Source organism: Adiantum capillus-veneris, chromosome 23 (assembly GCF_014529385.1).
Source record: "Adiantum capillus-veneris isolate H3 chromosome 23, ASM1452938v2, whole genome shotgun sequence".
In the NCBI taxonomy this organism is placed as follows: Eukaryota; Viridiplantae; Streptophyta; class Polypodiopsida; order Polypodiales; family Pteridaceae; genus Adiantum; species Adiantum capillus-veneris.
The window spans coordinates 4372830-4398080 of record NC_140953.1 but is presented as its reverse complement, the minus strand read 5'-3'; the positions used below and the strand labels follow the sequence as shown (position 1 = coordinate 4398080).

The following is a 25251-nucleotide window of genomic DNA, read 5'->3' as shown; positions in this document are numbered from 1 at the left end:
ACAACAATGAGAAACTTGAAGTGGTAGATCACTTCAAGTACCTTGGCCTTGAGGTTCCATCCAATCATAAATGGAAGGATTGTGCAATGCGTCGCTTGGAAGCCGGAAAGAGGGCTTATTACGCATTTGAGAACATGTGCAATGCAGGAGAGATCAAGTGTTGGGATCTCAAAAAGTACCTCTTTGACACATTGGTGACACGGGTGCTTCTTTATGGAGTGGAGGTGTGGGGTGGAAGCATCGGGAAGTCTACTTGGAAAAAGTTTGAGAATGTCCAAAAGCGTTTTCTCACCAACTTTCTCCAAGTCAAGACACAAACACCCTACATGCTCTTACTTCTTGAGTCCGGATCGCTTCCCATTGAGGTCTTGGGCATGGAAAGGGTTGTGGAGTACATGCGTAAGACACAACGTAGCCCTTTGCATCGACTTCCTAGAATCGCATATGAAGCAAGTCAAAAGGTTCAAAAGACATGCAAGAGCAAAATACTAAGTTCGGGGTGGATGCTTGATATCAAGAAATGGTTTGGAAGATGGGATGCATGTCACTTGGTCAAGGATGCGTCGATCGACTCCCAAGTTAATGAGGCCTTCTTACAATGCCAATGTATCATGGCTTGGGAGAAATCTGGAGGTTCTCGCTTCAGCCATTACACCACACACGTTGCCCCAAACTACAAATCTCTCTTCTTCTCGAAACGAGGTAACCGAACCCATTCCTACATCCTTGAGCCCATCCCGTTGAGTGCGATCCGCACCATTGCCTCCATTCGTCTTAGCTCCCATTCTCTACGCTGCGAGACAGGACGTTGGGGCACTGGCGAGGAGTGTCATCGACTTTGCACCTTATGCCCTCGTCAAGTGCGAGAGAGTGAGTACCACACACTACTTGAGTGCTCAGCTTTTGACCACATTAGGTCCTCTTTTCCCCATATATTCAGCCATGAGCTCTCCCTACATACCTTCCTCTCCCAACCACGATGTGGACTCTCTATTGCGACGCTCATTTCAGCCATTTTTAAGCATCGAGAGTCACTTATGAACTCCACTCACACCACGTGACATGTTCATTTGGTCCCATAGGTCATATTTGACCTCCCAGGAAGATAATAGAACTATCTATCTATCTATCTATCTCTCTCTCGCGTCCTCTACACGCTTCTCCAATAGCGGCCTGCCCCATTTGTCATGCAGTTTACCCGTTTATGGGATAAATGGGCCAGAGCTTTGGGAAATGAAATCCCTCCAGCCATGTTAAAAAGGGACCGTTTTGTGCGTTCTGAAGTTCAAAGTTGAGCTCAAAAGGCCCGCTACCTTCGAGGAAGCTTTCACTATTGCCAGGGAGAAAGAATGGAAAGCTCAAAGACTCAATGATTATGGGAAAGCGGTCTATGTGCAAGGTAAGGGTGGCCAAAATGAGAAAAATAAGGCAAAGGTTGAAGCCCAACCTGCTCAAAGGGTTGTGAACACTGAACATTTACAGCGGAATATGCAAAACATGATGACCATGATGCTGGAATTGTGGCTCAATGTTCTTGGAGGTGGTCATGGTCCTCGGAGGGTGTACTATGTAATCATGTTAATGTATAGCGTGAGTTCGAAAGGAGGGATTTTAAAATACAAAAAATTTAGACAATTAACAGAGATAAAATAAAATAAGGGGTTTTTATGTTCAATTTTGAAAAAATCATCAAAACTTTGATTAGCCTTCTAAGTGTACCCCAAAATTTCATTCCAAACTTTATCAAGTACTTCAATGCTCTTATATTACACCAGAAAAGCTTGCTTCACATGATTGTAGTCCAAACCCATCCCTGGAGTTTGTGTCTGCACCACCTCTTCATAATTTTGTAATCAAACTTTTTCCTCATCCTGTAAACTATATTGCAGCAACCGCAACAATATAGTTTGATCTAGTATATTTAGCAGTAAGCAATTAACTTCCAATTTCTCAATAAAAGTTCATGCATTCTCATTAGGCAACCCATGAAACTGTGGAAACTCGTCCGCCATGTTCGATTGCCACAAAAACACTTACATGTGATGTTGCAAGTTCAAGGGATGTTGATGGATCACTCCAGTACCTAATCCACCTCACACTGGGTAACCTGGCCCCCAATGCTTGGCTTCACAAAACCTCACGACCTTCCAAAGACTGCAATGCCTCAAGTGATGTCCCCTTTACATTCTCTGCCTGCAAAATAGACATGTTTCACAAGAATTGGAGCACATGTGCACTTGACCCTCGGGTGGGCCCCCAAAACAATGTTAGCGTGCAAAGGATAAGGAAAATGAGCGCCTCTATAGCCTTGCACGAGTCACACCGTCAGAAGGAAGAACTATTGCACCGCTGAAACCACCTGTGGATAAGCACCTGTAAAGATTTATGAAGAACCCTTCTAAACTAAAAACAGATAAAAGGTGAGAAAGTTATGGCCACTCGAAGTTGGGGGTGTACTCTCTCTTGCTCAAAAATGAGCTTTCTGGAAAGTTTGCAGGTGTTGCAGAGAATTGCACCTATAATAAGGGGGGATTTTCTTATCTTTTATCCCATAATATTTATTCTCTCTCCTCAGCCGACAAGGCTCTCTTGCAAGGCTCCATTTACTTAGTCCTTTTTTGGGCTCAATTTTGGTATGAAATGGGCAACCGGTGACTTTTTGGCAAAGGGAAGGGGTGGGGGTAAGTGCCCAATGGACTAAAATGAAGGTCAGGAGCCTGGCAGCAGATGGGAACCCAAACTGGCGCCCCCTTCTCCCCCAAATGTCCACGAGCCCCCATAGCCAAGCTCCTCTCTCCTTTGATACACCCCAAGTGGGCACCCATTCCCCCTCTTATACCCCTTGCTTTAGGCCCAAGCTCCCCTATGTGGGATTATCCCAGTGCCACATGGCATCTTCCTCTTGCACTTCTCCAACTCCCTCTCTCCGCACAGAAAATGTCCAACTTGACCCCTTCTCAGGACCAACTTCCCAGGAGCATAGAGCATTGCTCCGACCACCAAATGCGATGCCGTAAAGCACGGCTCAGAGCCCATTACTTCGGCTATCTACAAAACTTTAAAATCTCAGTATTTCTAATTTTTTATCATCAAGTTGGACCAGTTGCCTTTGCTGAATACATCTGCAAACCACTTTTTAAGTCGAGACCGCCCACTTCGGACGCATATAACTCATTATGTACAAGTCTGATTCCCAAGCTATAAAGCACGGCTGAAAATAGCTGAAAAACCAAACCTTTGTACATGAAGTTTTACATGGTCACCCCCAAAACTCGAAGCACTATTTACACATATACACATGAGGCTACTTAGCAAGCTTTTCGACATGATCTACTGACTTTATTCTCATCCAAAAAATGCATGACAATGTTAAGTCTTATCAATCGGCTATTAAAGTTTTGTAAACCTTGTCAATCTGCTATTACCGAGGATCGAGTCTTCAACCGAGGGTGTGAATAGGCTCCAAATTAAGTCAAAAGGACTCAAATATAAGGCGTACATTATCGAGGACCGAGCCTTGAACCGAGGGTGTGAATAGGCTCCAAATTAAGTCAAAAGGACTCGGCGCACATTTGAAGGGAATGTGAAAATTAAAACAAAAACGTAGTTTTGTACAACAACGGCACCGATGCTAAAGCTGCTCACAGCGAGCTATGGCGGGGGTTTTAGCAGTGGGCAATGTGTCGAAAAACTCGACATGGCGAATGCTTTGATGCGACCTGTGCTCTATTTTCTGCAGGTCAACAACCTTCTACATGCGACTGATCCCGCGTAGAGCCTTTTGAACACAAGCTTCGAGGCACAGTATTCCAAAGCGCTGATACCAATTTTTGGTTATCCCGGCTATGGTGGGTGAAGGCTAGCCATGGTGCACCTATTGGAGAAGCGTGTAGAGGATGACCGAGAGAGAGAGAGAGAGAGAGAGAGAGAGTCACAAGAAAATAACGCTATATTTCATTAGTCTAAAAAAAACTCACATATATAGATGAGCTATCTTTCTCATGCAAGTTTGTATATGAAGTGAAGTTCAACTGCATGCTTTAGGAGGATTTTCTCACAGCGACCCGAGCTCGAATACCCAACATATGAGACCTCTCAAACTGATGTGGATACCATCACAGATGGATGTGTAGCCACGATGATGTCTGAATGGTACACCATTATGAATGTCATGGGACTAATAATAGAAGCTTAGCAAACGGTTCCTAGTTTGGTGATAACTACCCTATAAATAGAACTTTCAGAAACCAAAACCAAACTAGAGAAGCAAAAGAAAGAAACGGAGCAACTCAAGACCAAAAGGATCAGAAACGGGTTGTAGAAGAGGCAAGGGAGGAGACCCAAGGAAGGCTTGAGGAGAGGAAAACAAGCTTGAAAGCACTACTTGCCAATCATAACACCCTGAAGCAAGCCATTACAAAAAAATATATCTATCAATCCTCGATAGTTTATAGCTGATGTTGATGGGAACCTTAACTTGAATATGGAGGGTTTACAAAAATTACTGGAATCAATGAAATCTAATCATGAAGATAAATTTGAGCAGCACACAACAACCTTGGTGAACTAAGTGTTGGTGGAATATATAAAGAAATGGGATGTTGATGATGATGAGGAAGATGATGACGACGACCAAGGGTAGGGGGATGGCATTAGAGTAGACCAAAATAGTGACGATGATAATGATGATGGTCAACCCCCTCCAAGTTTAGCGACTCGAGAAGGCCAAACCAACATTAGCACTAGGCCAAACAACTAGGACAGTCAACTTGGTAGTCAGACTCAGAACTTAGGATCAGCCTAAATGGTTTCTGACAACTGAAGACATTATGGTCAACTCCCACATAAAGGACCCACCCACAGTTGATCTCAAGAGTCTTGGACTACAACTAGAGATGCTATTAGGCGATAATCCAACCTACAAATACATAAAAGATATAAGAACTTAGGTTAAGGACATGTTCGTTACGCTATAAATTGCAAGGGGAGTTTTGGATAACAAGATCAAGATGCTTGTGGAATCTAATGCCATTAGTAGCAAAGGGCTTTGAACTAGAATGACTCTCAATGAGAAGGAGAAGAATCTAATAAGTCTCTATCATCTTATTCGTATCTCCAAAAAGATGACACAATAGGAGAATCAGATGGTGATGAACTTCATCAAATTTTCTCCCAATTCTCTAGTGCTTATATATGCCTTACTTGCTAAAGAGGTTGAGCTCCCTAGCTTCTTTCCAACACTATATCCCAATTATATTGAACTGGGCAATTAGCAAACGTGTATTTAGATAGTGTAGGAACTAAGAGGCTTGTATGAAGGAGCTATGATTGAATGGACAACATGGAATCAAGTCTTGCTATGTTTAATCGTACAAAATGCATTAAAAACAAGTAACTCTTCAAAAAATCATGTAGATCAAACAATACAATTTAAAAACCCAAAACATTTCAAAATATTGTGATAGACCATCATACGTGAGTTTATATTTTTCACGTTACCACGTCAAAAAACAATGTTACAATAAAAGACATGTCCATCGTGATGTACATAATGCCAATCTCATTTAGTTCATTTTAAAATATTAATAGTGTATAATTCCGTGAAAAAACATTGAAAATCTAATACGATTTGAACACTCATAAATGGAATAGAACATCTTACATTTTAAAAAATTAAATAGCATGTCTTACATGCAAAATGTATGCATATACCATATTAAATTGAAAGTATATTAGGTATTTGTAGACATAGAGAAATAACAGTGTGAATTTTAGCGAAAATATAACATTTAGTTTTACAAGGATGTTATCCATTAGTGTAGACACTATTGAGGCTGAAAATATAACATTTAGTTTTACAAGGATGTTATCCATTAGTGTAGACACTATTGAGGCTGCATAAAAGTTACATCATATATGTTATAATTTTTGTGACTTTCGTAAATGTAACATTTAAAATAGCAACGATGATTGATGAATAAAACTTTCTTTTGAATATGATTAAATAGTATATATTTTCACAAGAAACATTAAAAAACAACAATTACAGACGGTTCATACATTTGTATATGTAATACTCTTCACGGTTGCGTTACCGACCAAGTATTTCATATACTGACGAGCCCCCTCCCCGCCCCGGGGCGCCAAATCAATTGTCTCAATGGGCACTGACAAGGCATTAAAGCCAAAAACAGTCGTGCTAGCAACGGTAGGGCAAAGGCATAGAGACAGGTATGCTGCCGATTGGTTTGCTGATTATGAATTGGGTTTGCGGATGCTATGAGGTGCATGACAAGGTGTTAAAAACAAACACCACCACAATTAGACTGAAAATAACAAACACACAAGAGGCAAGACACAATGGGCCAGACACCGAGGGTGTGATAGACCAAGCATGAAAAAGGTGCACTAGTAGTTCAACTAATGCATCTTATGCTCAACAATGTCGGAGATGAGCAAGTATTCACTGTTTCCAAACCAACAATGTTAATCCTTCAAAAGCATCTGGGACAGCTGATGTTAGTGTGGTTAAAACTCAGAAAAAGAATAGACACATTGTTAACCCTTGCAAAACTCAATTATGTACAGCGACGACATGTACAATGGCAGGTGAAACTGAACCAGTTTAATCAGCAGAAAAACCTGCTACTTTTGACTCTGTACACTCGTTAAATTTTCCCTTCCAGAATTCGTATAGTGGAGACAATCGGTAACCCTTACACCTTCGCCATGAAAGATTTTTGTTTACAAGTGATTCTACTCGCTAGATGTTTCTTCATCAGAAAAGATGGACCTCACTTTCTGACACAGCAATTCCAAGTCCTCGGTAAAATCTGAGAGATTTTCTGACTGGCGCAAAACATCCAGCCGAAGCTGCAGTTTACGTAAAGCAGATTCAACCTTGCATTCATGTTTAAGCAAGTTGCGCACATGTTCACTCGAACCACCCAAGCTGTGAATAGCCATCAAGGCCTGCATATTTGTCAACAACAAGAATTATAAATAAATGAATTCAGAAAAATCATTTCTCAAAATTGACCTATCCTTATACAAACCTTTTCTTGGATGTCAAGGTCCTCTGCTTCCACAAGCCTTACCACAGCCATGAGATAACTTTTACTAGGCTCGTGTTCAGCGAGTACTCCACCTGATTGCTTTTGCTGCTCAGCCAGATCTGCAACAAGAAACAATGCCTTCCTGCGCAGACGCATGTCAGAGCTTTTATCTCTCATCAAGTCCTGGTCACAACAACAGCACCTTCTTACACCAGCGCAAAAAATTTTAAAAAGCAGAAAATAAAATTGCTCAAGCTATGCAGGTGTCAATTGCACGCGAACTTATGTGTAGCATGTAATAAGGTTTGGCTAGATTTGTTGTCAACAACACCTCTAGTAATGAAGCTCCTTCAATTGAATAGAATTGCTCTTGACCCAATGGATGGTTTCGAATGACAGCAGACAAGGCATAAAGAGCTTTCACAGCCTCTTCTGTTGAATTTGACCTAGTCATCGCCATTAATGTGGGAATGACACCGAGCTCCAGCAGCTTCAGAAGTTTGAAATCAAAGTCAGTATCAGCACAACCAAAGAGCACCATCCTCTCACATAAAATTATCATATCTACAACAAAGTACCTGATTTTGAACGACTTCATTGTTTTGACTGGCTTTTCCCAAAACCCATGCAGCCAAGATTCTTAAATCCTGTTCCATTCTATCAAGTTCATTCACAACTACCACAAGACCACCGAGCTTGTGAAAATCTGTATTTGCCAACTTTAAGAAGATGAGTACAGATTATTTAGATAACAGACCATTAGAAATTGCACTGAAAAGCTTTCATGCTTGAATACCATCCGAGTTGAAAATAGGCTCCACAAGCTCCAGTAGCTCTTGTAATGCGCGTCGTTTATCTTCCAACGATGAAGTCCCATTCTGTAGGTCTGCAATGGCTGCCTTCATCAAATCTGTATCTGAAGGCATCCGCAATGACTCCATAATTTCCTGATAACCAACCAACATATAACTCAAAACCTCACAAGTCACCGCTAACAGCAAATGTCATTTGAATGACAGCTACGAATACATTTGTGTTCATGCTGGGAAATTCATTGAGCAGAAGTGGCTGACAATAATTATACCCTAGATGTACATGTCATTGCTTGAACCTCTTGCTTGAGGACATTGGAAAGCTTCCTTGAGTTGCAAGAGTGCTCTACCAAGCATCGGCAATTGTAACAAATAGAAAATCCACAACCTTCGAGGGGGGCTTCCGCTCCCAAGTCTTCCACAAGGACCCCCGACTTGCCGACACTTGGAGACCCGGATTTTGATTTGCCTCTTGACGAGCTCTCTTCTTCTACCCCTGTCCCTTAGGCTTCAGAGGAGCATGCACCTGCAGATGACAGTGGTTCTCATCATAATGCCAACTTAGAGCCTGATATAACAGTAGCTCCTCCCTCAGGCAGCATGACCGACAAGTTACCAAAGTGGCTATTGGAGACTTTGCGAGATTTAGCAGCTTCAGATTTTCCACCCAATCGGCGTGAAGCCGGGTACTTCACGACGATCTCAGCAACTTCAACTTGCTGAGGTGGATGACCCTTTACTTTAGGTTAACTATGCTTTGATGTCTACAGTGATCAAGGGCAGAGATCCTCTTACAGTTGAGGAGGCACTTTCACAACCAAAGTTGAAGTTGGCTATGCAGAGAGAACTTGATTCCATCAAGAAGAACAACACTTGGGTGTTGGTTCTGCGGCCAGCAAAGCGTGAAGTGATTGGTGTCAAATGGGTCTACAAGACCAAGTATAAATCTGATGGTTCTTTGGACAAGCACAAGGCAAGACTAGTTGCCAAAGTCTTTTCTCAGAAACCCGGTATAGACTACGAGGTGTCACGTGCACATCTAACCCTATGTGTACGTGGACAAGCTACTCCATGACATGGGTTCAGTTCAGTTCAGTCAACCTAGATTAGGAAGTGATCTGACACTTTTGTGAGTCTATTCGCAGACCGTGCATGTCCAGACACTTCGATTAGATGCATATCCTCTGGTTGCATACAGCATGATCGTCAGATTTCCATCAGAACCCATCAGGAGCATTTTTACAGTGCATAGACCTATTTTCCCTATTTTAGCCAATTTTCACTTATTATTTTAAGTGACTTTTTGTTGGGAAACTGAGTAGGGGAATTTAGCCATGCAAGTATATAAGAAACCCTAGCGCTAGCACTTTCTAGCAGAAGAGGCAGCAGGAACACTTTGTTCAACAGGCACCTTCTCAGAAAGACCTTTCCCGGAAACAAAACCTAGCGTTTTCAGCCAAGGACCAAAGATCAAGACAGCCAGCGTTTTTCATTGCTTGCAGATCATCCAGTGTTTTGCATTGCAGCAGTTTGGCGATAGCAGGATCAAGCAGAATACCTAGTGTTTTGGCATCAGATTGCAGATCAGCCCTAGCGTTTTTGGATCAGCAAGACTCCTAGCATTTTGTAGATTAATTGCGACAGAAACCCCAGAAGCATCAGCGTTTTCAGTTTTCAGCACTCAGACACAGCAGTAGAAGTCCTAAACCTCGTAGATCTCACCTTTCCGCAACAAATCCTCGCCGCACGATCAAATCCACCAAAATTTGCAGTTTCAGCCCGGAAAACACAGATTTCAACATCTACGTTTTCAGCGCGTCGTCGTCGCATCGTCGCCATTGACATCGTCACCGATATAGAGTCAGAATTCAGCAGATAAAGATTTGCAGATTTTAGCCATTAGCGTTTTCAGATTTCAGCCTGTCACGTTGTCGTCGACATCGTCACCAAGTCCAAGCATTGTAGAGATTTGAGGAATCAATAGTAGACCGCTCTCGCCATAGAGAGTGGGGCCTTCCGAGGAGGGTTTGACAACATTCTGGTGTCGTATTCTTCTCTCTATCTCTCAGTCTCAGCACTTTCATTCACAGTGTTTGCCACTTTGTTTGGGATCATTTGCACTCTCTCACTAAAGGAACAGAAGGCTCTCCCTTCCGTAAGTAAAAGGAACCTTGAGCACAGTTCGGAGCACTCATCTTGAGCAAAGTTCAACATTCACTTCCGCTGCACCTTACATGAGGAGACCTTTGCACCGACCGCAAGGATGGCAACCATTCAGATTGTTTTGCCCTCGCTACCATTTTCCGGTGGCCGGTTTTTCATACGCTAGAGGAGGAGGTGTATGTGGAGCAACCTCCAGGGTTCGAGAATCCAAACTTCGCAGACATGGTTTGTAGGTTGCTCAAGGCTCTCTATGGCCTAAAGCAATCCCCTCAAGCGTGGTACCAAAAAATTGATTCATTCTTCCTACGACACTCCTTTCGACGATCTTCTGCTGACCCCGACTTGTACATTTACCGAGAGGGAGGATTAGTGACACTTGTTATTCCTACCCGATAGGATCTATGGTGTTTGTAGTCAAACCGTTTGGAAAAAATGGGAAGCCCATGAACCGTCATGAGAATGACCGGAAGCCTGTCAATGCAAGAACATGCAACCCAATGTGGCCAGGTGCTGTGTAAAACCTAGGGAGGCCAGAGGTCGCAATTTGTGCCATAAACGTCCTCCGAATCGGAAAGCCACACTAAACAGTCTGCACTGTAGAAGCTACCATAAGCTGCAGCAGTCATCGGTAGACCACACGGACCACCACCGGATGGTGTCCTGTCAGTAGGTAGTATAATCCAAAATTTGCATTGTGAAGGGCCTCTAAGAAGAGGTGTGGTCAGACCAAGCTGTCTGCACCATAATCATCCTGTAGAAGCAAGGAAGCCAAACTGAGCAGTCTGCGCTGTGAAGATCCTCTGAGAAGAGGAAAGACCAACCCAATCTCTATGCGCCGTCTTGTCTATAACTCCTGCCTCCAATCCTCCGTTGTCAACCAAAACAGAATCCTACCAAGAACGCCACCAAACCGCATCTCCATGTGGCTCTCAATGTTAATGAGTTGGGATTGACCTACTCCCCAGGTCAAGGGATAAGTCTGTTGTAAGGTTACCGAGGGTGAGTGTAAGCAACTCTGAAGGTAGCAATCCAAATGATCACGAGTGTAGAAGAGCAACTGCACTACCATCCAAGCCAAGCTCTGGGTGACTTTGTTCACCCAAGATGGTGGTGTCCTCTCTGGGAATGTCGAATCCCATATGCCATGAGCATGGCCATATCTCGTGTGAACTCCTCTGAGGAGTGCATAGGTGTGTCCATAGCAAACCACAACTCACCACCCCCTCTGGAGTGTGCAACCGCCGAATGATGGCTGGAATGAATGGATCTCCCAAGGATCATGCACCCGTAGATGATCCAGACGATGTCGAAGATACCGTGTACCGTGTACTGCAGTAGTCAATGAGAGACCGCATGGACCACCACCAGATGGTGTCCTGGCAGGAGGTAACTTCATCCTCTGTAAAAAACGCAAGCCATGTGGCTTCTGTCCACCCAAAAGCACAACTGCGAGGCGATAAAAACGCTGCTGTCCAGCTATTTTCAGCATGCTCGTACGCTCCTAACATGGTCCGGAGCGGTGCAAAGGGTGTAGGCAAGGTGGGGAATCAAAGTCACAGCCCTTTGGTGGGCTGAAAACAGAGAAAAAACGGCAGGTGTATAATGGCTGAAGTCTGTAGCAAATGAAGAGGAATCACGACGGCCATGCACCGGATGCAAGGCCGGGTGGGGTAGGCAAGATCCGTAGAGGGTGTGGCCAAGTTGCTGGCTGCCCAAAACGCGGGTTGCTGGCTGAAAACGCAGATGTTCCCAAAAACGCAAGTGCTGGCTGCCCAAAACGGGGGTGGCAGGAGGCAATTCCGGTGATGAAAAGCCCTCCTACTGCTAGCACTGATGGGGGAGGGTAGAGATCTGGTGTTCTCCAACAATAACGCAAGGGGAAGGATGAGGTCTTCGCGATGGATATCCTCCAACTGATGGCGCCCCCCTCTTGGTGTAACGTTGACAGATTTGCAGAAGGTGATGCGCCCAGTCCCAGACCATGGAAAGCTTGAAGCTATGATATCATGTCAGAGTGCACGTGTGCAGAAGCGTGAGAGAGAGAGAGAGAGAGAGAGAGAGAGACACAAAACGCCAGAGATGGGGAAAGGGGGCGATCAGCCCCCAACTGACTACCAAAGCAAGAGACCCTCAATACATCAGATGATGTGAGTCTATGACTGACTAAGAAGTGGGTACCCCCTGGCCCATAGTTACCCGGAACACGGAACGGGAACGGCGACGGGATCCCCCGCGGAAAGGGGGAACGGTGAGGGATCCGGAACGGGAGGCATAAAATGTCACGTGACACATCCAACCCTATGTGTCCGTGGACAAGCTACAGCATGATCAGGGTTCAATCAGTCCAGTCAGTCTAGATTTAGAAGTGATCTGGCACTTTTGTGAGTCTATTCGTAGACCGTGCATACCCAGTCACTTAGTGTAGATACATATCCTCTGGTTGCGCACAACATGATCATAAGCATTCCCATCAGAATCCTTCAAGGAAATTTTCCAGTGATTTTAGCCTATTTTTCCTATTTTTGACATTTTTCACTTATTATTTTTAAGTGACTTTTGTTGGAAAGTAGGTAGGGCAAATTGAGCAAGTTTGTATATAAGCAAACCTAAACTAGCACTAAATGGCAAAGAGGCAACAAGAGCCAAGCTCAGCAGGCAACTTCTCCAACAAGACCCCTTGGTGGATTTCCTCCAAGCAAGAAGAATCGGTCCTAGCGTTTTCTCAGTAAGGAGATCATCGCCAGAAGCAAAGACCAGCCAAGCCTAGCGTTTTCCATTTGCATCATCGCCACACATCCCTTCAGTTAGCGTTTTTGCAACAGATAGCAACCGCAAGCAAGTCTTCATCGCAACAGCCCTTGCCTAGCGTTTTTTACCTCGGCATGCCTAGCGTTTTTGGGAATCCATGACCTAGCGTTCTCACTCAGCATCATCGCCAGAACCCCCAGCAGATGGCCTTTTGTAGAGCCTTGACCTAGCGTTTTTGAGAGCTTCATTACCTAGCGTTTTTGGCAGTATCCAGCAGGCGTTTTCAGCATTGAAGTACCTGCAAGAACAGCCCCTAAAGAGTAGCAGATTCAGCCCGGAAAGACCATCAGTTTTCAGCCCTAAACCTGCAGATTTTCAGCGACAAAGACCTACAGAATCAGCCCCCAAAATCAGCGTTTTTGGACTAGTCGCAGATTTCAGCCCACAGCGTTTTTGGACGGCAGTAGGAAGATTGCAGCTTTCAGCCCTTAGGTCGGTCTCGTCATCACCGTCGTCATCGCCGACATAGCCTAGACTTGCATCAGTCTCATGCATACCGTTTGTACCAGATTGTGCAATCATAAGTAGACCACTCTCGCCGACGAGAGTGGGGCCTTTGGAGGAGGGTTTTACAACGTCTCTGGTGTCGTATCTCTCTTCTCTCTCTATCTCTCAGTCTCATACACTTGCACGCACAGTGTCCATTCACTTTGTTTGTGATCATAGCACTCTCTCATTAAGAACGGAAGGCTCTACCTTCCATAAGAACAAAAGGAACCTTGAGCACAGTTCGGAGCACTCATCTTGAGCAAAGTTCAAACATTCATTCCGCTGCACCTAACATAAAAACACCCAAATAATGCAATTTTAAGCTCTACGTGATTGAATATTAGTGTCGGAGTCCTTTGACTCCAATACTCACAAAAAACTTGATTTGAAGACCATTTAACCTTACTATGGCCAACGTGTGTCGTACAGACTTGAGAGCTTGAGGGGGGAGAGATGCGGAGAGAGAGAGAGAGAGAGAGAGAGAGAGAGAGAGAGAGAGAGAGAGAGCTTAAGAGTTGAGAGAGAGGGAGACTCGAGAGAGCTTGAGAGAGAGGGGGAGAGGGAGAGAGCCTTGTCGACTCTAGAGTCTAGAGTCTAGACTAACGAGGCTAGAGCTTGAGAGTCAAGACTCGAGACTCGAGAGGGTAGAGCTTGAGCTTTGACTCTTGAAAGCTTGTGTGCACTGTGAAGGTAAGGGGGTGGAAGGGCATTTAATAAGGGGGAGCCTCACAAGATAAAGCTCATAAATCTGAAAATCTGTCATTCCCAGCCGTTTCGGGCCATTCCGGACAGTTCCGAGCCGTTCTGGGCTGGCCGTTCCGGTACCAAATCCCTGTCCGGAACATCTGGCCGTTCCGGGCCGTGAAAACCCTCCGGAACGCCGTTCCGGCGTTCCCAGCCCACAAGGGGGCGTTCCTTGGTAACTCTGCCCTGGCCCCATATATAGGTGCCCAAGGGGAGGTAGGGCAATGCAGAGAAAAAACCCCACGACCCAGCATCAAAATGAATATAGGGCGCCTAGACATGAAGGCGACCAGCCCAAAAGTCGACGGTCGGACAATGCAACCTATATGCATATTATATGCATATGCAAAGCATGGGTCGCCAGCCCGAAGGCACACTAGCCGTACATGTATGCCTTAGACCTGTGTGTGAAGCAACAAAGTGGTGTGAATCTAACACAAGAGGGTAGTTGACTTGGTCTGCGCACTCAACCACCTCGACATAAGAAATCCTAGTATGGATATTTGCAATCATAACTTCTTCGACATGACAGATCACATCATTAGAGACATGCGTTGGAAACATGAAGATGTTGATTGCGAGTATCAGGATTTGTTAGCAGCCTATGACAACAAAGAAACACACCATCCACATCAGCCCTATTAGCTTTAGAGTCTCGGCATTGTTTGAACAACCATCTCTCCCATCTGCTTGGAAAATTCCATCATTCCCATCATTGATCTATACACATCTTTGGCAACACATCAGATCCATACCAATTGCATCTTCTAAGCGATCGGTAGCCATCAATCCGGAGCCAAAGGATTCCAATCCGAGGCAACCACCACGAGGATTCGCAAGCATTGCAAGCCTACGTTGGCAACCACATCTACTGCAGAGACGAGTATTCATCTAGAGCTTCCATCATACGGCAATCTAGTCGAAGCCCTAAGAGGAGCCTTTATCTTTGAGGAGTTATTTGGAGCTTTCCAAAGCCAGTTCTATACATATCTCTAGATAGGAGTGTCTATGTAAGGTGCAACGGAAGTGAATGTTGAACTTTGCTCAAGATGAGTGCTCCGAACTGTGCTCAAGGGTTCCTTTTACTTACGGAAGGGAGAGCCTTCCGTTCCTTTAGTGAGAGAGTGCAATGAGCACTGTGAATGAAGGTGCTGAGACTGAGAGATAGAGAGAGAAGAATACGACACCAGAATGTTGTCAAACCCTCCTCTGAAGACCCCACTCTCTATGGCAAGAGCGGTCTACTATTGATTGCACAAATCTCTACAATGCTTTGGACTTGAAGACGGTGAGGAAGACGACGAGACCGGGCTGAAATCTGAATATGCTAATGGCTGAAATCTGCAAATCTTTATCTGCTGAATTTTGACTCTATGTCGATGGCGACAATGCGACGACGACACCCTGAAAACGCAGATGCTGAAATCTGCGTTTTCCGGGCTGAATCTGCAAACTACGCTGGATTTGACCGTGCGGCGAGGATCTGCTCTGCAGGAAGGTGAGATCTGCAAGGTTCATGACTTGTTCTTCTGTGTCTAAATGCTGAAAACTGAAAACGCTGATGCTAATCTTGGTTCCGTCACACTAAATCTACAAAACGCTAGTCTTCCTTGCTGATCCAAAAACGCTAGGGCCGGTTCTGAGTCTTGCTACAAAAACGCTAGTGTTTCTATTGGTCCTGTTGTTGCCGCATTGTCCTGCAAATGCAAAATCCTAGGGCTGATTTGCACTACTGAACAACGTTGGCTGTTCTTGGCTGAAAACGCTAAGTCCCCTGTTGAGGGGGTCTTGCTGAGAAGGTGCCTGATGAGCACAAGGTTCCTACTGCCTCTTCCGCCAGAGAGTGCTAGCGCTAGGTTTTCTTTTATATATGCTTGTCAAATTTTCCCTACCTAGTTCCCAACAAAAGTCACTTAAAAATAATAAGTGAAAAATGTCAAAAATAGGGAAAATAGGTCTATGCACTGTAAAAATGCTCCTGATGGAAATCTGATGATCATGTTGTGTGCACCCAGAGGATATGCATCTATTCTAAGTGTCTGGACATGCACGGTCTGCGAACAGACTCACAAAAGTGCCAGATCACTTCCTATTCTAGATTGACTAAACTGAACTGAACCCTTGTCATGAAGTAGCTTGTCAACCTGCACATCCGAACTGTACTCAAGGTTCCTTTTACTTACGGAAGGGAGAGCCTTCCGTTCCTTTAGTGAGAGAGTACAGTGGACACAAACAAAGTGAATGGACACTGTGAATGAAGGTGTTGAGACTAAGAGAGAGAGAGAGAGAGAGAAGAATACGGCACCAGAATGTTGTCAAACCCTCCTCCGAAGGCCCCACTCTCTATGGCGAGAGCGGTCTACTTATGATTGCACAAATCTCTACAATGCTTGGACTTGTCGACGACGATGAGGACGACGACAAGACGGGCTGAAATCGGAAAATAATAAGGGTTGAAATCTGTAAATCTTTATCTGCTGAATTCTGACTCTATGAAAGTGACGACGATGCGACGACGACGTGCTGAAAACGCAGATGCGTTTTCCGGGCTGAAACTGCAAACTTCGCGGAATCTGACCGTGCGGCGAGGATCTGCTACGGGAAGGTGAGATCTGTGTGTGATGTCTAAGTACTGATAACTGAAAAAGCTAATGCTTCTGTCGCGGAGATCTGCAAAAACGCTAGATCTCTGGCTGATCCAAAAACGCTAGGCTGATTTGGGGTTCTGTGGTGGAAATCTGCTAACACTAGGTTGATCTGCTGTTGTGGGGGAATCTGCTAACGCTAGGGCTAATATGCTGTCTACTGTCGCCATGAATCTGCAAGTGCAAAAACGCTGGCTGATTTGATGTAAAAACGCTAGGTTATGCTGTGGAGCAAAAACGCTAGGCCTCTTGGGGGTTCTGCTAAGAAGTTGCCTGTTGAGTGTATGCTCCTGCTGCCTCTTCTGCCAGAAAGTGCTAGCTTTGGTTTGCTTATATATTCTCTTAGCAAAATTGCCCTACCTAGTTCCCAACAAAAGCCACTTAATAAATAAGTAAAAAATGTCAAAAATAGGGAAAATAGGTTTAATGCACTAGAAAATTCTCCTGATATATTCTGATGGATTCTCATGGGAATGCTGATGATCATGCTGTGTGCAACCGGAGGATATGCATCTAATCTAAGTGACTGAATGGTCTGCGAACAGACTCACAAATGTGTCAAATCACTTCCTATCCTAGACTAACTTGACTGACTGAACCCTAGTCATGCTGTAGCTTGTCCATGGACACATAGGGTTGAATGTGTCACGCGACATCCTCTCCTTTTCAAATTGAGGTACTGATACCGAACCATATGGCATCGAGAGAGATCGCCAATAATATCCGGAATCTTGGAAGGGACTCTTCGCCGGCCCACTCTGATGTGTGGGTCATGCGATACTTGAACTTCATAAAGGTCTGCAAAGCTTGCTTCTTTGGGCTGCGCGAAAAGCGACACAAAGTCCTCTATGGCTCCTTCGATGCTTCAACTTCGTCTAGAGTCATGCTTCTTCCTTCTTCCTTCTTCAAGAATCTCCATGGCTGAAAATTCCTAAAACCACTTCCAACACAAAAACATGAACATACCTATTTCATATAAAGTGACTGGAAAAAATCTTGTCTTTTCTAAAGACTGTGCATGCAATGTAGATGAACAAAGAGACGGAGTGCGAAACCGTTCACCACACACACGCAAACCATGAGATCGAATCTTTCTCTTTTGATCTAAAGCAATCAACTGTGGCAATTCACAACGGAAATGCCCATGCTTGGTGCTCATACTGTCATGTGCTCTTTCTACAACTGTGTCGTGCCAAGGAAGAGACATGGAATGTGACTTCCTTGAATGCATACTTTTCAACTTTTCATAAATAATCCGCATACATCCGTGCTCATTCATGGGTGAAACGTGCTCAACGTACAATATGTCATGCCTAGGAAAAGGGATCACATAAATACGTTGACTAAAATACAAAAAACGATCACGAATGAAACACTCGAACAATGCGTGTTGACGAATCATTCGAACACGTAGTACTTCTTGTAAGGGTTCTTTGGATCTAAGCTCAAGAGCCAAGATCGGTTCTTCGTGTTTGATCGAATCTTCCTGTGGGGGTTCTATGGACCTCGACTCGAGAGCCAAGATCGGTTCTTCGTGATTGATTGAATCTGCAATGAGGTTAGCTTCACTAGCAAAAGCATCAACTAACACATCATCCTTGTGAACAATCACATCATCTTCATTCAAATCATCATACTCGTGAGAAATCACATCTTGATCATGCAAATCATCATGCTTGTCATTGTCATCCAAATCATCATGCTTATCATTATCATTCAAATCATCATGCTCATCATTATCATGCAATTCATCATGCTTATCATCCTGCAAATCTTGTGTGTCATGCTTGGAAGAAGAAGAGACTGAGAGTCTCCTTTTCCAAAATCTCTTGCATCTATGCCTGCACTTGAGAAAAGAGTCGCAACATCTCTTTCATGTGTCGGTCGTTCATGGCTTTTCTTGCTTTATTCTCGCGATCCGTTTCTGCTTTTCTTTCTCCGTATTAACAATCAAATTCTACCATTCTTTCTGCTCTTCTTGCTTCACGTTCTAACTTCCTATCCATCATCATCATGTCGAAAGCCTTCATAGGAGTTAGTGCAATCCTTTGCGTGGATGGGGAAGGGAGAGGTTTGTAAAACCTCTTGGTGAGGAAAATTCTTCTTCGCCTCTCTCATGCTCATCATTTCCGAGCGAAGTATCCATTCCCCTTCGAGTGATGACCATCCACTGAAGTCTTGGGTTCTTGTGGGTGCTTGTGGTCTTGGGTTCTTAAGTGCACGAGGAACTTGGGTTCTTGTGGGTCTTGGGTTCTTGGGTTCTTGGGGGTCTTGGGGGTCTTGAGGTTCTTGAGTTCTTGAGGTTCTTCTTTCGCTTGCAATCTGTGTTAGAGAAGGATCTTCTCTTCACCCGAGTTCTGCTCTGTTCCGCGGGCGCACCCCTTGGCGGCCTTGCACTCACACCAAGGTTGCTTTTTCCCACCTCATGTCAATTGGTCAGCCGCGAAGTGCACGGTTCGCTCTCAATGAGTGAGAAGAGGCACAAGGGGAGGCTAGACAAGCCCTTCTTTCTTGGGTTTCTTGTCACTCTTCAAAAACACGATTAGGAATCAACATGCCCAAGTGAACTTGGGTTCGTGCGACCTCAACAAGCAAAAAAAAATTATGTAGTTCTTGTGGTTCTTTCCTTGAGTGATACAGAACACTGCCAAAGCTCTGATACCAATGTAAGGTGCAACGGAAGTGAATGTTGAACTTTGCTCAAGATGAGTTCTCCAAACTATGCTCAAGGGTTCCTTTTACTTACGAAAGGGAGAGCCTTCCGTTCCTTTAGTGAGAGAGTGCAATGGACACAAACAAAGTGATGAACACTGTGAATGAAGGTGCTGAGAGGGATAGAGAGAGAAGAATGCGACACCAGAATGTTGTCAAACCCTCCTCCGAAGGCCCCACTCTATGGCGAGAGCGGTCTACTATTGATTGCACAAGACTTGCCGACGATGTCGACGACGAAGAGGACGACGACTAGACTGTGCTGAAATTTGAAAATGTTAATGGCTGAAATCTGCAAATCTTTATCTGCTGAATTCTGACTCTATGTCGATGACGATGTAGATGGCGACGATGCGACGACGACGCACTGAAAACGCAGATGCTGAAATCTGCGTTTTCCGGGCTGAATCCACACACTACGCTGGATCTGACCGTGCGGCAAGGATCTGCTGCGAGAAGGTGAGATCTGCGAGGTTCTGGACTTGTTCTGCTGTGTCTAAATGCTGAAAACTGAAAACGCTGATGTTAATCTTGGTTCCATCACGCTAAATCTGCAAAACGCTAGTCTTCCTTGCTGATCCAAAAACGCTAGGGCTGGTTCTAAGTCTTGCTGCAAAAACGCTAGTTTTCTGCTAGTCCTGCTGTTGCCGGGTTGTCCTGCAAATGCAAACTGCTAGGGCTGATGTGCACGTTGAAAAACGCTGGCTGTTCTTGGCTGAAAACGCTAAGTCTCCTGCCCAGGGGGTCTTGCTGAGAAGGTGCCTAATGAACACAAGGTTCCTGTTGCCTCTTCTGCCAAAAAGTGCTAGCGCTAGGTTTTCTTTTATATATGCTTGTCAAATTTGCCCTACCTAGTTTCCAACAAAAGTCACTTAAAAATAGTAAGTGAAAAATGTCAAAAATAGGGGAAATGGGTCTATGCACTGTAAAAATGCTCCTGATGGAAATCTGATGATCATGCTGTGTGCAACCAGAGGATACGCATCTATTCTAAGTGTCAGGACATGCACGGTCTGCGAACATACTCACAAAAGTGCCAGATCACTTCCTATTCTAGATTGACTGAACTGAACTAAACCCTTGTCATGAAGTAGCTTGTCAACGTGCACATGGGGTTAGATGTGTCACGTGACAGTCTAGAATCCCAGGAGGATTAGTACCGGCAATTTTGTGAGCCTATGTCACGTGCACATCTAACCCTATGTGTACGTGGACAAGCTACTTCATGACATGGGTTCAGTTAGCCTAGCTTAGGAAGTGTTCTGGCCAAGGTAGTTAGGTACGTAGTGTTCAGTACAAATTCGGTACGTAAGGTACGTAGTACAGAATGGATTAAGTTTTTAGGTACGTAAAAATTCATCCTTTTTTCCACAAAGCCTAAAACTGAGAGTACTTCATACATTTACTTATGTATTCACCAAGACTTCAAATAAAGACTAGCAAATCAACAGTACACCGTTACAAATGCCAAAAATGGAGTCCACGACTCTAACTGAACAATGAAAAGGCAAAGCTAAGATTAGCTAACCATTGACCAATGTCTACAAATAAATAGTATTAGATGTCTGCTATCATGGTCACATAAAACTAAGAGCATCAAAATAAATACATAATGAATCATGAAAATGATAAATCCAAGACTGAAGTCTGGAGTCCCGACTCTAATAACTAGTAAGCACTAAAAACCGCACACTCAACTGAAACAGGACTGAAGATGATGATGAGGACTGAAATTGGCTGAAATAGGATTGGGGGATCCACCAGGAGACCCAAAAAACCCCACCAAAAAAAAAAAAAAAAAACGTGTACGGAATCTATCCGTGCATACTGAACAGTACAGTACGGATAGAATCCATATGTACATACGGATGCAACCTTGGTTTTGGCACTTTTGTGAGTCTGTTCGTAGACCGTGCATGTCCAAGCACTTAGAGTAGATGCATATGCATATTCTTTGGTTGCACACAGCATGATCATCAGATTACAGTCAGTACCCATCAGGAGCATTTTTACAGTACACAAACCTAATTTCCCTATATTAGCCATTTTTCACTTATTATTATTAAATGACTTTGTTGGGAAACTGGGTAGGGCAAACTTTACAAGTTAATATATAAAAAAGCTAGCGCTAGCACTTTCTGGCAGAAGAGGCAACAAGGACCGAGTGTCCAACAGAGCACCTTCTCAACAAGACTCCCCGGCAGGCAACCTAGCCTTTTTCAGCCAACAGACCAAAGACCAGCCTAGCATTTTTCATGAAGGACAGCCCAACGTTTTGCAGACAGCAGATCAAGCCTGGCGTTAGCAGATTTGCACAGCAGGATCCATAGCGTTTTTGCATCACACCTTAGACCAACCCTAGCGTTTTCGGGACAGCAGAACACCTAGCGTTTTGCAGATTCTCGGTGACAGTAGTGCCCTCTACATCAGAGTTTTCAGTTTTCAACATATAGACACCGCAAAATAGCCCCCAAACCTCGTAGATCTCACCTTCCCGCAGCAGATCCTCGCCGCACGGTCGGCTACGCCAAGGATTGCACTAACTCCTATGGAGGAGTTGGAGCAATTATTTATGGAAAGGAAGAAAGAATGCGAAGCAAGAAATGCAGAAAGAATGGCAGAAATGGATCGCAGACACACAGAAAGAAAAGCAGAAAGAAAGGCAGCCAAAGCAAGACAAGAACAGAACGACCGACACATGAAAGAGTTCTTGCGACTCTTTTCTCAAGTGCAGGCACAGATGCAAGAGATTCAAGAGACGGAGACTCTCTCAGTCTCTTCTTCTCCAAAGCATGACACACAAGATTTGCATGATTATGAGAAGCATGATGAGTTGACTGAAAATGATGAGCATGATGATTTGGATGCCAATGATTTGGATGACAATGACAAGCATGATGATTTGCATGATCAAGATGTGATTTATGACAAGCATGATGATTTGCATGATCAAGATGTGATTTCTCACAAGCATGATGAGTTGCATGAAGATGACGTGATTGTTCACAAGGATGATGAGTTAGTTGATGCTTTTTCTAGCGAAAATAACCTCGTTGCAGATTCGATCAATCACGAAGGACCGATCTTGGCTCTCGAGCCTAGGTCCAAAGAACCCTCACAGGAAGTATTAGGTGTTCGCATGATTGATACGCACGCATTGTTCGAGTGTTTCATTCGTGATCGTTTCTTGTATTTTAGTCGGCGTCTTTATGTGATACCTTTTCCTAGGCATGACATATTGTATGTTGAGCACGTTTCACTCATGAATGAGCACGAACGTATGCGGAGTTGTCATGAAAAGCTGAAAAGTATACATGTAAGGAAGTCACATTCCACGTCTCTTGCTTGGCATGACACATTTGTAGAAAGAGCACATGAAAGTATGAGCACCAAGCATGCGCATTTCTGTTGTGAATTGCCACAGTTGATTGCTTTAGATCAAAAGAGAAAGATTCGATCTCATTGTTTGCGTGTGTGTGGTGAACGGATTAGCACTCCGTCTCTTTATTCATCTACATTGCATGCACGCTCTTTAGAGAAGACAAGATTTTTTCCACTCACTTTACATGGAATAGGTATGTTCATGGTTTTGTGTTGGAAATGGGTTCAAGAATTTTCAGCCATGGAGATTCTTGAAGAAGAAAGAAGCATGACTCTCGGCGAAGTTTTGAAGGAGCCACAGAAGACTTTGTGTCGCTTTCGGCGCAGCCCAAAGAAGCAAGCGTTGCAGGCCTTTATGAAGTTCAAGTACCGCACGACCCACACATCCGAGTGGGCCGGCGAAGAGTCTCTTCCAAGATTCCGAATGCTCTTGGCGATCTCCCTCGACGCCATACAGTTCGGTACCAGTACCTCACTTTGAAAAGGAGGGGATGTTACGTGACACCTCCAACCCTATGTGTCCGTGGACAAGCTACAGCATGATCAAAGTTCAGTCAGTCCAGTCAGTCTAGATTAGAAGTGATCTGGCACTTTTGTGAGTCTATTCGTAGACCGTGCATACCCAGACACTTAGTGTAGATGCATATCCTCTCGTTGCACACAGCATGATCATCAGTATTCCCATCAAAAATCCATCAGATTCCATCAGGGAAATTTTCCAGTGCATTTAGCCTATTTTACCTATTTTTGACATTTTTCACTTATTATTTTTAAGTGACTTTTGTTGGAAAGTAGGTAGGGCAAATTGAGTAAGTTTGTATATAAGCAAACCTAGACTAGCACTAAATGGCAGAAGAGGCAACAGGAGCCAAGCTCAGCAGGCAACTTCTCAACAAGAACTTGGTGGACTTTCCCTCCAAGCAAGACTCATCCCTCTAGCGTTTTCTTCATCAAGCACCATCGCCATCCACTACATCAGTCTGGCGTTTTTGCATCAGGATACCATCGCCACAAGACCTTCCCAAGCCTAGCATTTTGCATCAACATCATCGCCAGCAGAACCCAGCAAGCTAGCGTTTTTGAAGACCTTCCCTAGCGTTTTTGGAAAGCTCAGCATACCTAGCGTTTTGACAGTTTTCAGCCACAGCGTTTTCAGCAATGAAGCACCTGCAAGATCAGCCCCTAAGAAAGTAGCAGATTCAGCCTCGGAAAGACCATCAGTTTTCAGCCTTAAGAACTTGCAGATTTTCAGTGACAAAGACCCACAGAAAACAGCCCCCTGAATCAGCGTTTTTGGACTAGTCGCAGATTTCAGCCCATAGCGTTTTTGGACAGCAGATAAACGATTGCAGATTTCAGCCCTAGTATTGGCCTCGTCATCCCCGTCGTCGTCATCAACATAGCCTAGACTTGCATCAGTCCCATGCATTCCATTTCTACCAATTTGTGCACCACTCTCGCCGACAAGAGAGGGCCTTCGGAGGAGGGTTTTATAACGTCTCTGGTGTCGTATTCTCTTCTCTCTCTATCTCTCAGTCTCATACACTTGCACGCACAGTGTCCATTCACTTTGTTTGTAATCATAGCATTCTCTCATTAAGAACGGAAGGCTCTCCCTTCCATAAGAACAAAAGGAACCTTGAGCACAGTTCGGAGCACTCATCTTGAGCAAAGCGCAAACATTCATTCCGCTACACCTTACAATTCACAGTGTTTATCCACTTTGTTTGTGATCACTTGCACTCTCTCACTAAAGGAACGGAAGGCTCTCCCTTCCATAAATAAAAGGAACCCTTGAGCACAGTTCGAAGCACTCACTTGAGCAAAGTTCAACATTCACTTCCACTGCACCTTACATTGGTATTAGAGCTTTGGCAGTGTTCTGTATCACTCAAGGAAAGAACCACAAGAATTTTAATTTTTTTTGCTTGTTGCGGTTGCACGTAACCCAAGTCCACTTGGGCGTGTCGATTCCTAATCGTGTTTTGAAGAGTGACAGGAAACCCAAGAAAGAAGGGCTTGTCCAGCCTCCCCTTGTTTCTCTTTTCACTCATTGAGAGCGGACCGTGCACTTAGGTGGGAAGAAGCAACCTTGGTGTGAGCGCAAGGCCGCCAAGGGGTGCGCCCGCGAGAAAGAACAGCTCGAGCAAGAGAAGATCCTTCTCTAACACAGATTGCAAGCTAAAGAAGAACCTCAAGAACTAAAGACCCTCAAGAACCCAAGAACCACAAGAACCATAGTTCCTCGTGAACTTAAGAATGGATACTTCGCATGGAGGTGGTGAGCATGGCAGTGGTGAAGAAGAATTTTCCCCACCATGAGGTTTTTCCGACTCTCCCCCCCCTTCCCCCTTCCCCCTTCCCCATCTACGCCAAGGATTGCACCAAATCCTATGGAGGCTTTGGTCAAGACGATGATGGATATTAAGTTACGACACGAAG

The 25251-nt window shown here is 44.4% G+C and overlaps 1 protein-coding gene across 2 annotated transcripts in view; it reads right to left on the bottom strand.

Moving 5' to 3' along the window:
• Positions 1-6540: 6540 nt before the first annotated feature.
• Positions 6541-25251, bottom strand: part of LOC147427347 (ARM repeat superfamily protein) — a 41298-nt gene continuing 22587 nt past the window's right edge. Inside the window, exons 2-7 of one of the 2 annotated variants that reach the window (XM_086497481.1) lie at positions 8140-8393; positions 7852-8002; positions 7634-7761; positions 7387-7545; positions 7056-7238; positions 6541-6972 (exon numbers count right to left, since the gene is read on the bottom strand). In XM_086497481.1, the coding sequence (XP_086353607.1) occupies positions 6757-6972; positions 7056-7238; positions 7387-7545; positions 7634-7761; positions 7852-8002; positions 8140-8157 (855 nt within the window). In that variant the 5' untranslated portion in view covers positions 8158-8393 and the 3' untranslated portion in view covers positions 6541-6756. The remainder of the gene's footprint in view (positions 6973-7055; positions 7239-7386; positions 7546-7633; positions 7762-7851; positions 8003-8139; positions 8394-25251) is intronic. The other variant, XM_086497480.1, reaches the window with a different exon arrangement.